The following is a 14,931-nucleotide window of genomic DNA, read 5'->3' as shown; positions in this document are numbered from 1 at the left end:
TCTTTACTGATGTATCGAAATATTTAACAATGTTTTATGTCTGTTCTTTCTCCGTTAGAGAACTGAGTAGTGATTACTGACCATGAGAGCACCATTATTTTAACTGTTTTCTTTCTTTATTTCTTTCAGAAAATCAATCACAAGAATGCGTTCAATTTACAGCTGATAGACTACATGAGTTCAATGCTCAAAAAGAGCGATTCCAAGATGAACAATTTTCAGGTGAGTGAGTAGTACAATTCCTATATGTGCATAAGACGTGTTAAGGTCTTAAGTACCTTATTGGCTGAAATATAAGACAGACGTGTATATAAGCAGAAGGTATTTACAAGAAAAATTAAATAATGAATGTACAAGGTACATTCCATAAATAATGCGACCAAATTCATAAAAAATCATTTATTGAATATATTCGTACAAATAATAAAAAATCTTCAAAATAGCACCCTCTTGCATCGATACACTTCTGGAGGCGATGTTTCCATGCTTGGAAGGCATCCTGGAAGGCCTTTTCCAGAATGTCCTTTAGAGCCAATGTAACATGCACCTGGATTCTTTCAATCATGTCCCAATGTTTTCCTTTCATGACTCCTTTTAACCGAGGAAACAAAAAAAAAAAAAAAAAAAAAAGTCAGCGGGAGCCAGGTCAGGACTGTAGGGAGGCTGGGGAACCAATGGGGTGTTGGTCCTGGCCAGGAAGTCGTTGACAATGAAGCCGCTGTGACTCAGCGCATTGTCGTGATGAACTTTCCGCGTGTCCTTGATGTCGCTTCGGCAGCGCGAGACCCTCCTTTTCAGTCTTTTGAGCACTTCCACGTAGAAAGCTGAGTTCACTGTAGTCCCGGTAGGTACGAATTCGTGGTGGACAATGCCTCTGACGTCAAAGAAGACAATGAGCATGGTTTTGATCCTGGACTTGCTCATGCATGCCTTCTTGGGATGGGGTGACAATGGGGTGTGCCACTCTGAACTCTGCCTTTTTGTCTCAGGGTCGTACTAAAAAATCCATGACTCATCACCAGTGATAACCGAGTTTAAAAAATTAGGATCATTTTCACACATTTCCAACATTTCTTGGCACCGAAGCACTCGCATGTTCTTTTGTTCGTCGGTCAACACTTTTGGGACCAGTTTGGCACACACCTTTCTCATGTTCAAATCTTCGGTCACAGTGCGGAAAACGGTTGTTTTTGCCATGTATAGAGTTTGTGCTATCAATTGAAGGCTCAGCCGTCTGTCAGAATTCAAACAATCGCGCACATGCGGCACATTTTCGTCGACTCGTGACAATGGCCATCCACTGCGAGGTTCGTCGGTAATCTCCTCGCGGCCCTCCATGAACGACTTGTGCCATCGGAAAACTTGTGATTTGGACAAGCAATCAGTCCCAAAGGCCTGCTGAAGTAATGGAAACGTTTCGGTGGCAGACTTCCCAAGTTTAACGCAAAATTTGATGGCGTACCGTTGCTCTACAGAACGATCCATTGAGCCGTGTTACATGAACTCAAAACGAGCTTGACGGAAACGCACGTCCTGACTCTCCGGCAGCTCGCTGCCAAATGAGACAAAGAGCGTTTGTAGCTAACACCCCATTCCACCTAGCCCAGCAGGTTAGAACACGCTGCGGTGTACAGTTGCGTCAGAAAAAAATTGGTCGCATTACTTATGGAACGCACGTGGTAATTAGAGCATATTCAAGTTCTCCTATTGATAAGATAATGTAATAAGCCCTGAAGTAAATCTAAGAATAAATGTTGTATTTAAAACATTTGTGGGCTTTCCTCTCTTTTATTATGTGCTACTGATGGGCGACAAAATTTATTGGTATAATCTGCCAGTAGGCATTGTGTAATAGTAGTGCAGTATTGTAAATGCAGTCTCGAAAGTTTTTTTTCTGCTACAAGGGAAAATATTCTGATTTTTGTTAACTAATCTGCTCTGAATCCATATTTATGTTCAGATTTTCTGTATCACATTAGGTTGTTTTTAAATTTTGAGAAGAAAATTGAAAAAAAAACCATCAAACTTGGCAAAGTTCATCATTAAAAATATACCTTAAATGACTGCTTAGGTAATGACGGATGTAGATTCCAAGTGTATTTTCTCTATTGTGCCCCATTATGTATAATTTTTAAAAATAAGTACTTCAAAATTTGAACAAGAATTTCAGTAACTTCAAATTAGGTACCGTATATTATTTTTTTAAACGTGTTTTAACACCACAATATAAAATTTGAGAGTATAAAATTAACTATAAAACATTGAATTATATTCATAAAAAGTACTTACAGCCATTCAGATCCTCAGTTTGTCAGTCAAAATGTTGCGCCATTTTGATGCCCTGCTGTGACTTTGAGATGCACTCCTCTTTAAGCACCGCTAACAATGCTTCATTCCACCTGCCCTAGTATCTTATATCATCATGAAATCTTTCAAGGAATGGACATTCATACAAATGTAGAAATTAATTGAGTTTTCTTTTGAAGTGTCCTTGCAAGATTAGGCAAGAAAAAAATTATAGGATACTTTGTTAATAATTTTTAATTTCTGTTGTTTTATAAAATTTTAGTGTTTCTATTATATCTAAATTATCAGCTTTAATGCAATAATAATAGTATAATTGATGTTAAAATATATTAATTTCAGTATTTAGACTATTTCATGAATTTAAAAGTTTTTTTTAAAAACTGGACGTGGTGAAACAAAACTACATATGAGTTTTGTAACTACCCATAGCGGGAAACTGAAAAATATAAAAAGTTTGTCTGTAGGAAAATGGTTGCATATCATTGTAATCAGCATATTATGACATCTTCAAATCTGAATGACTGAATGAATAGAATGATGAGTGTCATATGTGCCTGAAAACATTATTTAAGTAACACTGCTAATATAAAAGAAGGAAGAAAGATGAAAGAAAAATAAATTGGGTAAAGGGAAACATGAAAAGTACTTACTTCCCTTTCCCTCGGTCACATCAGATATGCTCTGTGTAATCACGGGTGTTGATGTTGGCACAAACACTGGCAGGCGACTGTATCTCGCAAGTTCTTCTATGCAGATGATATCAACCTCACCATACAAACAACAGACTTCAGTGAGGCAGAAGACATTCTATCTTAAGACCTTGACAAGATGGGTGATTATTTCAAAAAATTGTGCCTGAAACCTAGTCCACTAAAGACAGAGGTAGCTACGTTCCACCTAAATAACAGGCTGGCAAAGTATCAACCATAATACCAATATAAATGGTCCGTTATTGGACATTATAAATTTTCCAGCCAACTCCTTCCTGGTTGCCAGCATTTCGCCCCCGTGTGCTAGGCTGGGCTCATCAGTTGGTACCTAGCTCACCTACCAAGACGCATGGCTAGTGCATACCGTGGAGGCCACTGCGTAGGCTAATTGATGTCACTTGTTGGAATCATGTTCTTTTCTGTCCACTCCACAATCTCATTTAAAACCGCTTATCAGTCTTCCAGTCAGTATCCCACTGATAACTATCTCCACTCACTTAAACGTCTCCCATGCTGCATTAACCAGATCCCACACATACCCAACTGTGTTTGTATGTATTCCTGCTTGCCGTACATTGTTGTACCAATGTGGAAAACATACCACCTTCTCCTTATCCTCTTTATCTTCCTTACCCTCACCATTTACTTCTACTTTATTCAACATCTGCTTTAACCAAACACTCGACCCTGGTTCCCTTTCCTTCGAAATGCATAAATGTGTTCCTCTATATATGATTTGATTTGACTCTTATTTCTTGCTTTCCATCACTGATACTGACCCGTCGGGATCCTTTTCTCCTTCTGTGTTAGTCCTGTGTTCTTTATCTTTTACCATCTGCATTCATACTTTATCTTACATCTCTTCCCTTTTCCTGTCTTCGCTTTCCTGTTATCCTGCACTTCCTTCATCAAGATTGATGATATGTCAAGATGTCCCCTTCATTGAGTGTTGATGCCTCCTCTCCTGATGATGGGGGTGAGAAGAAATGGGTATTGAAAAACTGGGTTTGATAAGGGAGAGGTTTTTTTTTTTTTTTTTTTTTTTTTTTTTTTTTTTTTTTTTTTTTTTTTTTTTTTTCCAATCTGCAGTACGTCACACTGACACAGATGGGTTTTATGGTGTCCATGTGGTAGGAAAGGGCTAGGAGCAGGAAGGAAGCGACTTGGCCGTAATTAAAGTATGCCCCATCATTCGCCTTGTGTGAAAATGGGAAACCACAGAAAACCATCTTCAAAGCTGCCGACAGTGAGGTTCGAACCCACTATCTCCTGAATACAAGTTGACAGCTATGTGACCCACTCACTTGGTGGAGAGAAATCTATTCGACACAGTCATGTAAAAAAATAGGGAGACTGTCCCTGTCCTTTTTTTTTTATTTTCGTGTTAGCCCTCTCCTCGTTTTATTGCCTCTGCAGTGCATCCAAGGTTTTTACATCTTACTAAGACCCCTATTTTAATTCCTTTTAATATTTAAGTTTTGTGTACATTGTTCATTTCAGGATCTCTAGATGCTTTTAATGCCTTTTATTGTAATCTCTTAAGTCTCGTAATCATTTCTGGATGTGGTCATTGTATGCCATTTCTGTATGAATCAGAGGGATTCTTTTTAATACCTTGTCTTCTTTTTTTTTTTTTTTTTTTTTTTTTTAGGTAGCCAGCTGTACTTTAGATGCCAGCACTAAGATATATGCATCCAGAGTGGATCGCGTTTATATGGACGTGTTTAAGATGGCTAGTGGACTGGGTGTCTTGCCTGGACGCAAGCGTCAGAGTCCTGGCGGTGAGGATGATGACGATGCTGACGGAGATGGGAATGGGGTAGCAAATAAGAAGATGAAGAAAATTAAAAGAGGAGTATGTTGAAATACATTACCTTGAAATTATTATTATTATTATTATTATTATTATTATTACTACTACTATTATTATAAGAAATTTATAGCGATCATAAGCTCAGTCCCTTATCCACCCTGGTACCCTGTTTAGGTTTCTGTAATACATTTGTTGTGTAATGCAAGAAGGATGTGGGCCATATATTCCAGAAAATAGTACTCTTCATTTCTTTTGTGTATAAAGAGCTGTATCATGAAGTGAAAATATTGCAGACTACTTGAACTTGAGTTCATACACTAAATTCTTCAGGAGAGATAAAATGTAAATACTTCTAAATCTCTAATATGACCTACATAAAATTTACATATGCAATGAAGCAGTACCCTGTCAGTGCATCTGTGAGGGTAAGATGCTCTATTTATCTATGGTTTAACTAATAATATCATAATTATTGAGTAGTGTTGGAACATATCTGAAATATACAGCTTAATAGAATAAAAAATAATCTTATTTGTTAATGTTTATTTTCAGCAATCTTTTGCAATTTCATTCCAAATTTTCATTTTCTGAAATATTTATGCTATCTTTCAGGTTACTGATAAAGGATTGTATCAGAAGCTATGAACACAATTTTGTTACTTCTCTTAGCATCTCCGGCTTCACTGGTATTTATCTATCATAACATTTAACTAGAAAAGTTAGTTCTGGAATATCATCATTCTTTAGCGAAGGAAACATATATATGGGAGCATCCTTGGAAAATGTTTGTAAGCACCAACACTTACACCTGAAAATAATAGTAAATACAGATAGTAAACCACCATTTTCCTTATACAGTCGATTAAATTTCATAATTATTCCTGACTGTTACATCGAATTATAGGCATTTGTACACAACTTACCTGCATTGTGAACCTGTGTTTCTTTCAGCAGTTTGTTTCCCTGCACTGTTTATAAATGCTTTGCCTCTTACTCATGCTTTCTTTTGAATATCCTTGTCCCAATTGCTTTCATTCCTTTTTTTTTTTTGTTAACACAAATTTCAGTACATTCTTCATTACGATTCATAGACTCCAGTTTGTCACACTGAATGCAGCTTAACACTAGATGTGTCTCATTTCGAGCTCTATAATTATTTCAAAACTGTCCTAATTCCTTCCATTGGGACTTTCTTGAAATATACACAAAATCAAATGCCAAGTATTGTGTTTTCCACTTGAAATTGGGACATTATCTAAAAGTACAAACATGTGTTGCGAGTTATGCTTTTGATATAAATATTGAAGTAAATTTTGCAAAAATTTGGGGTTGGGACGTTTTTGAACCCACACGTTCAATTGAAAGTTAGATCTTATGAGAATGATTGCTAAATTTTCATCTTATTGAATTTCATTAACATCTTTGAATTAATACAATCTTTATATGAAATAACAATGATTACTTGTTTCAGGTTAGTGCCATTAATGACAAAACAAATGAAATCGCATTATTTTTCTAACTTGTGAAGTATTTTAATGATGAAAATGAAATGGCGTATGGATTTTAGTGCCGGGAATGTCCAAAGACATGTTCTGTGTTAATGATGTCTCAAAGAAAGTGTAAGAAATAACTACGAGACTTTCCTTTAATATGGTGTATTACTGAAAAGAAGGGTGTGGGTACCATATGGTATATCACACATCCTTTGCAGTGGAATTTTATATCTTTTAGTCATTCTTTCATCATTTGGATCATACGTTCCTCTCTGATGATATTCATAGGCATAAAATAAGGGCAAAATAGGTTTCGACTACTTTTCTTTTCATTGTCCTTTCCACTTGTCATTCCACATAGACCTCAGGTAGAACCTTCCTGCTAGTTGTACCCTATATATGCTATCTTCTGTTGTAGTCTGAACCTCTTGACATTACACATTCCAGGTACTGGAAGGCATCTGCTACTTGCAGGTGTTCATTGTCCACAATAAACTCATGTCTCTCCCAGTTTGTCTTCGTGTTGTATTCACCATTGTTTCACTCTTGTCCTTGCTTATCTTCATACCCCATACAGCTCAGTTCCATGACTGATTCCGAGCTGGGTCGAGGTATTTTAATTGTAAGTAGTTAATTCCCAACATTTCTGCAATCCATGCACCACACTGTCCTCCACCATACTTACATACAGTTTCCCATACATAGCCAATGTTGGTCACCCTTGCCGGAGTGCCTGCCTTGCATGAGCTGCACCAGGCTAGCAATAGCTTCCTAAAATTATTATTATTATTATTATTATTATTATTATTATTATTATTATTATTATTATTATTATTACTGCTGCTGCTGCTACTACAACTACAACTACTTCACCCCATGCTCTATCGTAGCCATGTACTCTCATATTATGAAGACAGTGTCAGTTCTTCTTACAGATATGTTGTGTATGTTCATACAGTCACTAAATGAGATATACATATTTTAGGACAAGGAAGGAAGGAAAGAACCATAAACTAAATGTGGAGAAATATCAACACCATAGTTTGAATTAGTGTTGGCTACTGAATGCATGATTCGAAGCAGTGTATCAATTCGTTCAAGTGTCCGAGTGAATCAGTTCACAGGAACGGCGAGCTCACAGCACACGATTCAGCTTACTCCCAGCGAACAGTGCTGAGTGGCGCACTCGCTGGACGTTGATGGGGTGCCGAGCTTCCGCTGCAGCGGGACACAGTGAGCCATGGTGCACTGAAAGAATCGTATGCTATAATGGACTCTCAAGCTTAGCTCGTTAGAAAATAATACCCACTTGCATTCACTGTCCTCTTCTTATAGGGAGGTTTAAATAATAGATGGATTTATTTGCAGTGTTAAAAAAGTAGTCAAAACATAATTCTGAAGTAGCTAGTAAGTAGGTAGGCTATTAGATTATACTATTTATTAGTTTAATGAATCTTGGTATTATAACTTAGTTGACATTTGACAATTAAACTCGACTCTAGCCTGCCCTATGACTATGAGTCATGGTCATGACCACTCAAAAGTACCTGTTTTGTATTGGGAAGAACGGCTCAGTATTCTCTCAGTTCGTCACATCGTTGCACAAGACTTCAATCATATGTGGACAGTAAGTGAGCCGAATGACGCAATAACTTAACCAACAGTATGTTGAATCAGAAAACCAGCAGGCTACTGTACATCTCGGGTAGCCTATATAAAATATGGCGATTTTAAAAAATCCTCAGCTGATAGAAAAATACATATTTTCAAAAATGACTGACCGAGTTGGATGTGCGGTTAGTATCGCGTAGCTATGCTCTTGTATTTGGGGGATGGTGGGTTCAAATCCCACTGTCGGCAGCCGTTGAGATGGTTTTCCATAATTTCCCCATTTTCACACCAGGAAATACTGGAACTGTACCTTAATTAAGGCCATGGCTGCTACCTTCCTAATCGTAGACGTTTCCCATTCTGCATCGCCGGAAACCTCCGATGTATTAGAGTGACTAGCATTTTTTTTCTAAGAAAGGAGTTTATAGTATGAAGACCAGATGGCAACAGCAAGCACTGAATACTGTTGCTGGTGTCTTACCAGTCCATACTACACAGATGCAATAGGAGCAGTGACTAATGTGCTGTGAATCGGATCACTGTATCGATTCAGTAACGTGAACAGAATCAAATGAATTGATTCAATTAAATGAATCGAATGTCCCATCAGTAGTTTGAATGGTACATGTACCCTCAACGTGGACTCAAAATACTGTACCACATTATACATACATCAGGTACATGAGTATTCCATAGACCAAGAATTAAACTTTTGTAATGTTTTGTTTCCCTCCATGAACCGTGATCAACAGTTCTTAAGAAGACTGTCACTTAAAAAGCACCAGTCATTGACTGACAGCGTCAACTAAGAACGAGTAAAAGCGAAGTTTAAGTGACATGCAAATAATGGTCTCTGGCAAATTCACTTCGCAGATAAAAATATATACAATAGAACCCCGTTTTAACGTGCCCGCTTTTGAGAAATTCCTGCTTTTAACAAAGATTTTCATAAGACCCAGCCAAATCGCCATAAGCACAATGTTATTTAAACCCTCTTCGAACGAACTCCGACATAAGGAACAGGCTGTTTTTAAGAAATATATTTCACATAAATTACGATCGCACATCCCGTTGTAACGAAAATTTGCAGTAAGATACTTTTTTATAAACTTGCTTGAAATGTTAATTAACTGCCGTTTTTGTGTCATCTTAGTCCAAAGTTAAATTGTTAAATTAAGGCGCTCCTTAAGCGCAGCCTTTGAAAATCACTGTTATCAGCAAGCAGCATGTCACTGTCATGCTAGATCCCATTGTTTAGTCATGTCCACTGAACTGTAGGCGGTACCGGAATGGCGGCTGTATGGGAGCGAAGTGCGGTTTCCAGCAAGACTAGCTGTATGGCCTAGAGGCGTGACTGACGTACGCGTACATGCCGCGAGACGCAAGTAACTTCACGAAATATGAACATTTAGGTGGAGGGTCTCTTGCAAATTTCACGTGATTTACAGTGAAATATATATTTCAGAAGATTAAAAGCAATTAGAAACTGAAACCTTCTACGCTGTTTGGCATCATGAGGCAGAAGGAAGCAATTCTGACCGGGGAAGTGGAGTGTGGTTCTGGGGCAAAAATACAGAAGAATATTCGTTCTTCACCATACGAGGAACTTGAAAACATTTTAATGAAATGGTTCTTGGGAAAAGGGAACGAGAACTCTCCAACTGATGGGAACATATTTAAACAAAAAGCTCGAGAAGTCGTACTTATGCTGGGTTTGGTCGATTTCCATGCTTCTAATGGCTGGTTTGATCTTTTTTTTAAACGGCACAATCTTTTGTTCCAAAACGTGCGGCAAGAGTGTGGAAGTTAGCGACGATACAGTTGTGTACTGGTAAAAGAATGTTACTTCGTCTTTTAGAAGGATATGATGCTAAGGATATTTTTAATGCCGATGAGACAGGAGCGTTTTACAATTTGTTCCCGTCCAAGACGTGCTGTTAAAGAAAAATGCCACGGAGGCAAAAAAGTAAAGAAGGACTTGACAGCATTGTTATGTGTTAACAGCGACGCGAGTGAAAAATTAGCCCCACTAATAATTGGAAAATTTAAGAATCCAAGATGCTTCAAGAATACCCGTACACTCCCATGTAAATATGATTTTAACAAATATGCGTGGATGACGACAGAGATATTTCTAAAATTTTTACGAAACTTGGATGCTAAGATGGAATCAGCAGGAAGGAAGATAGTGCTGGTGATTGATGTCCAGCTCATCCTTCAGATACATCTTTCCTATGGAATATCAAAGTGGTTTTCTTTCCTCCTAACTGCATTAGGCACCTGCAGCCTTTGGATGTTGGCATTATTCATTCTGTGAAAGTGAAGTACAGGAAGGTCCGGGTTCAAAGAGCTATTTTTTTTCCTCGAAACAAATGAGGAAATCAAATTGAATATACTCCAAGCCATGCTTCTGTTTGTAGCAGCATGGCAACGTCGCAACAGACACTATTCAAAACTGCTTTTGCCATGCAGGTTTTGGTGCCATTTCAGAAGTTTGTAATGCAGATGACACTATTGATGACATTAGGGAAGATTGAGGGGTGTATCAAAGGACTCGACTGCCACAACATTAGAAGAATTTGTTACTTGTGATGATATCCTAAAATCAGCATCACAGATGGATGTTGGAGACCTTTGTGATGATGCAAAAAGATGAAGTACTGAAGAGGAAGAAGAAGACCCGGCAGAACCAACTTTTGGGGCAGCAGTGGAGGGACAGGATAGTGTCTGCCGGCATTTCTCCTCCTTCAACATTGATGAAGATATCAACAGTATCAACCAAATTGAGAGAAAACTTCTTTCCATGAAACATTTGGGCAAAGGGAAGCATACTACTGTACTGGAATACAGTGGAACCTCAATTCTCCGTTTTTGGAGGGACCAAGGAAACAAAAATGTATAACACGGAAAAATGGAAAATGCGGGAACAAATGAACCATCAACAATTTGGCTAAACAATACAAAAATAAAATATGTATACTTATAATCTTACAAACGCCCCTAAACCAAACCAAACTACAGCCCCCATGAGCCTTCCGCCTACCAAGCGACAGCCCTCGATCCGAAGGCCTGCAGATTACGAGGTGACGCATGGTAAGTGTGACGAATCCTTTCAGCCCTTATTCCTGGCTCTCTAGAGTGGGGTTGCGATCTCACCATTAAATAGCTCCTCGGTTAAAGGTAATCGTAGAATGAGTGAACCTGGAACCAGACCTCATATCCAGGTAAAAATGCCTGGCCTGGCCAGTAATCGAACTCGGGCCCTCCGTGTGAGAGGCAGGCAAGTGAGACCCCGGGGCTGGCTTCAAACATTAATTTCCGGTACGCGACTTAAAAATCTCGAAACTTTACATTCATTTTTACCGGGGAAACTTTGTGAAATTCCTTTCAAAACTTCTTTCAGTTTAGCAAATTTAATCGGCCAAACTCTTCGAAAAATCTAATACCCGTAACGCCTAGCCAAACAACAATCAACCACAAGTAGTTTTTAATTCTCTAATGTAATAAAATAACACACATTAGATACAAAAGCACCCAACACGATGGCAAAATCTTTTTTTTTTTTTTTTTAATCTTCCATTGTAATTTGGTCACCGGTACACTGTTCCTAGTCAGTTTATGGAAATCTTGTTCAGCGTAAATTAAGCCTACATTGACTTTTAAAGGTTATGCTGAACTCGAGAACATGGTTTCCAGTGTAAGTATCGATCCTCAAGTTCGCGAATGCATTATATTCAATTCTGCCCGTCACTAATTACAAAAGTCGGTACGAGTGCGAAATGATACCATACCAAGTTCTTAAATATAACGTGCGCCGGTTTTTATAACATTTTAACACAAATACGTGAAATTCCCAGTCTTATATTAGGACGAAAACAGTAATAGACAACCCCAAAACCTCCCATGGCTTTATGTATGTAAGTTGCAACATCTGTTTTGGTCTCGATAACATAATCCTATTACATGTGATAAAATTCATTTTTGGGTCCGTATTGAAAGTATTTGTATTAAATAACACTAGAATGTTTATATTGCTCTCCCACCTATTCAATACAATACAATCTTAAAAGTTAGGACTTTGTCCTTATCAAAATGTTAACATAAAATTAAGACATTGATTTGTACATGTTTTGCCTATCAATAGTTTCAAAATAACTCTTTAATTACTGAATTTCATCAAACACTTGGCTACCCATCAATTGACAATAACGTTCCCTTTCAACAAGTACGCTCACCTCAACACGTTCAACAACAAAGAGCCACACCTATCACAAACTCTTCCCACAAATACTACATCAAAGAAGATGGCCTAATGACGTCTACACAAACTTCAATATAGCCTGCGGCACCAGCATTCCAACTAATATTATCATCTTAAAAATAACCAGGCCATATGAAATTCTTCAATATTTACAAGCATATACAGGAAAATCAATACTTATTAACTTCAAGAACCAACGACCACTACCAATGCTCAACTTCCCTCAAGTTTTTAACAACACGCCATTTGACAATTAAATGGAATGTGCTTTCTGTTTTTTATTTTTATTGTAATATCTTTTACTGTAATATCAGTGTTGTAATTTTCAAATGATTGTCATGTTTTTAGAATCAAATATTAACACAATAATGTTAAGTAATATTATACCACATTTTATTTTATAATAGTTGTTTAACGATCTCCAATCCATTGTACAAGAAGTTTTTATCAGTACTCATAAGTCATTCCCAATCAGGTACCTGATCTATTCCTAAGGTAAAAAAATGGCTGATGATGCCTACTATTGATAGGCAAAACATGTACCATCCATTGTATTAATTTTATGTTAACATTTTGATAAGGACAAAGTCCTTTTAAGATTGTATTGTATTGAATAGGTGGGAGAACAGTATAAACATTCTAGTGTTATTTAATACAAATACTTTCAATACAGACCCAAAAATGAATTTTATCACATGTAATATCAAAGCCAACTAGGCAAACGTTAAAATGAATAAGTATTCGAACCTTAGAATAAACATCGGTAAAATCTCAAAAGACATAACATTTCTCAAGGACTGCTTGAAACTAGGACTAATACCTAAGTTCCTTAAACCACTACAAAGGAAAAACATTCCATACCAAAAGTCAAACAGCACTCAAAATAACGTAAAGAACATATGGCTGAGAAATAAAATTTAACAAATGTACAAGAAAAAATCATTCCTAAATTTGCAATTATACCGGATGCATTTGACCATCTCACACTATTCATCTCCACTTGAATGGAGTTCTTTTCGTAGGTTCACAGACTATAAACTGACTGCTATATTAGATAGAAAACAAAAGATACTAAACTACTTGCTTAAAAAAATTCGAACCCAAAGCCCTCAATCAGAACAGGAACACCAGACTTTCTACCGCTTCGTTGACGAACATTCCCACTACAATTAACTTACATGGCACAGTTTTCTCAGATAGTGAAATGGATCTCTTCAATAAAGGCACAAAACATAACTGGCGTAATCCACAAAAGATCGAAGATGTAATCACCACTATTGCTGAGACCGAATCTAATATTAACAAACAGATTCCCTTAGAGAAACAAAATAATGTAAAATATGAAGAAAAAAAAATACCTACACTCGTGAATCATATATTCACTATCAGCCATATTCAATTGTTTTTACGATGTGGCCTCTTTAAGTCCGAAGCAAGGTAGGTTTTCATGAGGTCTCTCCATCTGGGACGGTCTTGAGCGATGTTCTGCCAATTGATCCCAGTAATCTTCCGGATGTCTTTATCCCATCTGTCCGGTGGTCTTCCTCTTGGTCTGAGATGATCTTTCGGACACCACTCAAGCACAAGCTTTGTCCACCTACCATCAGTTCTCCGAGCAACATGGCCTGCCCACTGCCATTTTAGGGTAAATACTCTTTCTAAAATGTCACTGACCTTTGTGACTGACCTGATGTAATCAGCTCTCTTCCTGTCTTTCTTCGTCAAGCCTAGCATGAACCGTTCCATAGCTCTTTGGGTTGTTCTGAGTTTTTGCTTAACAAACTCGCTCAATGTCCAGGTTTCACAACCGTAAGTCAGTACTAACAATAATTCTAACTTTTCAAAACAAAACCTAAAACTAAAAACAAATTTACAACAATAGTAACTAAGGCTGATAGGGGCAATACAACAGTTTTAATGAATAAAGAAGACTATATAAAAAAACAGAAGATTTTTCCTCCGATAAAGCTTACACAATAATCAATAAAGATCCCATAGTAAAAACACAAGGCAATCTAAAACACTCCTTAAAAATTCAATATTCCTACTAAATGAACAAGACTATCAAAAAATGATCACTATGAATCCGAAACTACCTACAGCAACATCATTACCTAAAATATACAAGAAAGATACCCCCATCATACCAATAATCAATAGCAGAAACAGTCCCACCTATAAAACTTCTCAATTCCTCCACACATTCTTAAAAACACATTTCAAACTTCACAACACAAATCCCATCAAAAATTATATCGAACTTTGCGAAACTTTAAACAAATTCAATTTACAACCAAATCACCTTCGTTTGACATCACAAATATATACTCAAATATACCCGTCAACGAAACTATCACCATAATAAAAAACAACTTCTCCAAACACAGCTCATTAAGCAAAATTATCAATCAATACTGATCTGCATTTAGGGCAGTCGCCCAGGTGGCAGATTCCCTATCTGTTGCTTTCCTAGCCTTTTCCTAAATAATTTCAAAGAAATTGGAAATATATTGAACATCTCCCTTGGTAAGTTATTCCAATCCCTAATTCCCCTTCCTATAAATGAATATTTGCCCCAGTTTGTCCTCTTAAATTCCAACTTTATCTTCATATTGTGATCTTTCCTACTTTTATAAACGCCATTCAAACTTATTCGTCTACTAATATCATTCCACGCCATCTCTCCGCTGACAGCTCGGAACATACCACTTAGTCGAGCAGCTCTCCTTCTTTCTC

At 37.3% G+C, this 14,931-nt stretch overlaps 1 protein-coding gene across 1 annotated transcript in view; it reads left to right on the top strand.

The window, feature by feature from the left end:
• Positions 1 to 14,931, top strand: part of LOC136876476 (condensin complex subunit 2) — a 184,202-nt gene that overhangs the window by 28,893 nt on the left and 140,378 nt on the right. Inside the window, exons 2-3 of the mRNA XM_067150472.2 lie at positions 130 to 222; positions 4,669 to 4,872. Of these exons, the coding sequence (XP_067006573.2) occupies positions 175 to 222; positions 4,669 to 4,872 (252 nt within the window). The 5' untranslated portion in view covers positions 130 to 174. The remainder of the gene's footprint in view (positions 1 to 129; positions 223 to 4,668; positions 4,873 to 14,931) is intronic.

This window comes from Anabrus simplex, chromosome 1, assembly GCF_040414725.1.
Source record: "Anabrus simplex isolate iqAnaSimp1 chromosome 1, ASM4041472v1, whole genome shotgun sequence".
Classification (NCBI taxonomy): Eukaryota; Metazoa; Arthropoda; class Insecta; order Orthoptera; family Tettigoniidae; genus Anabrus; species Anabrus simplex.
This window is presented reverse-complemented; position numbering and strand designations above follow the sequence as displayed.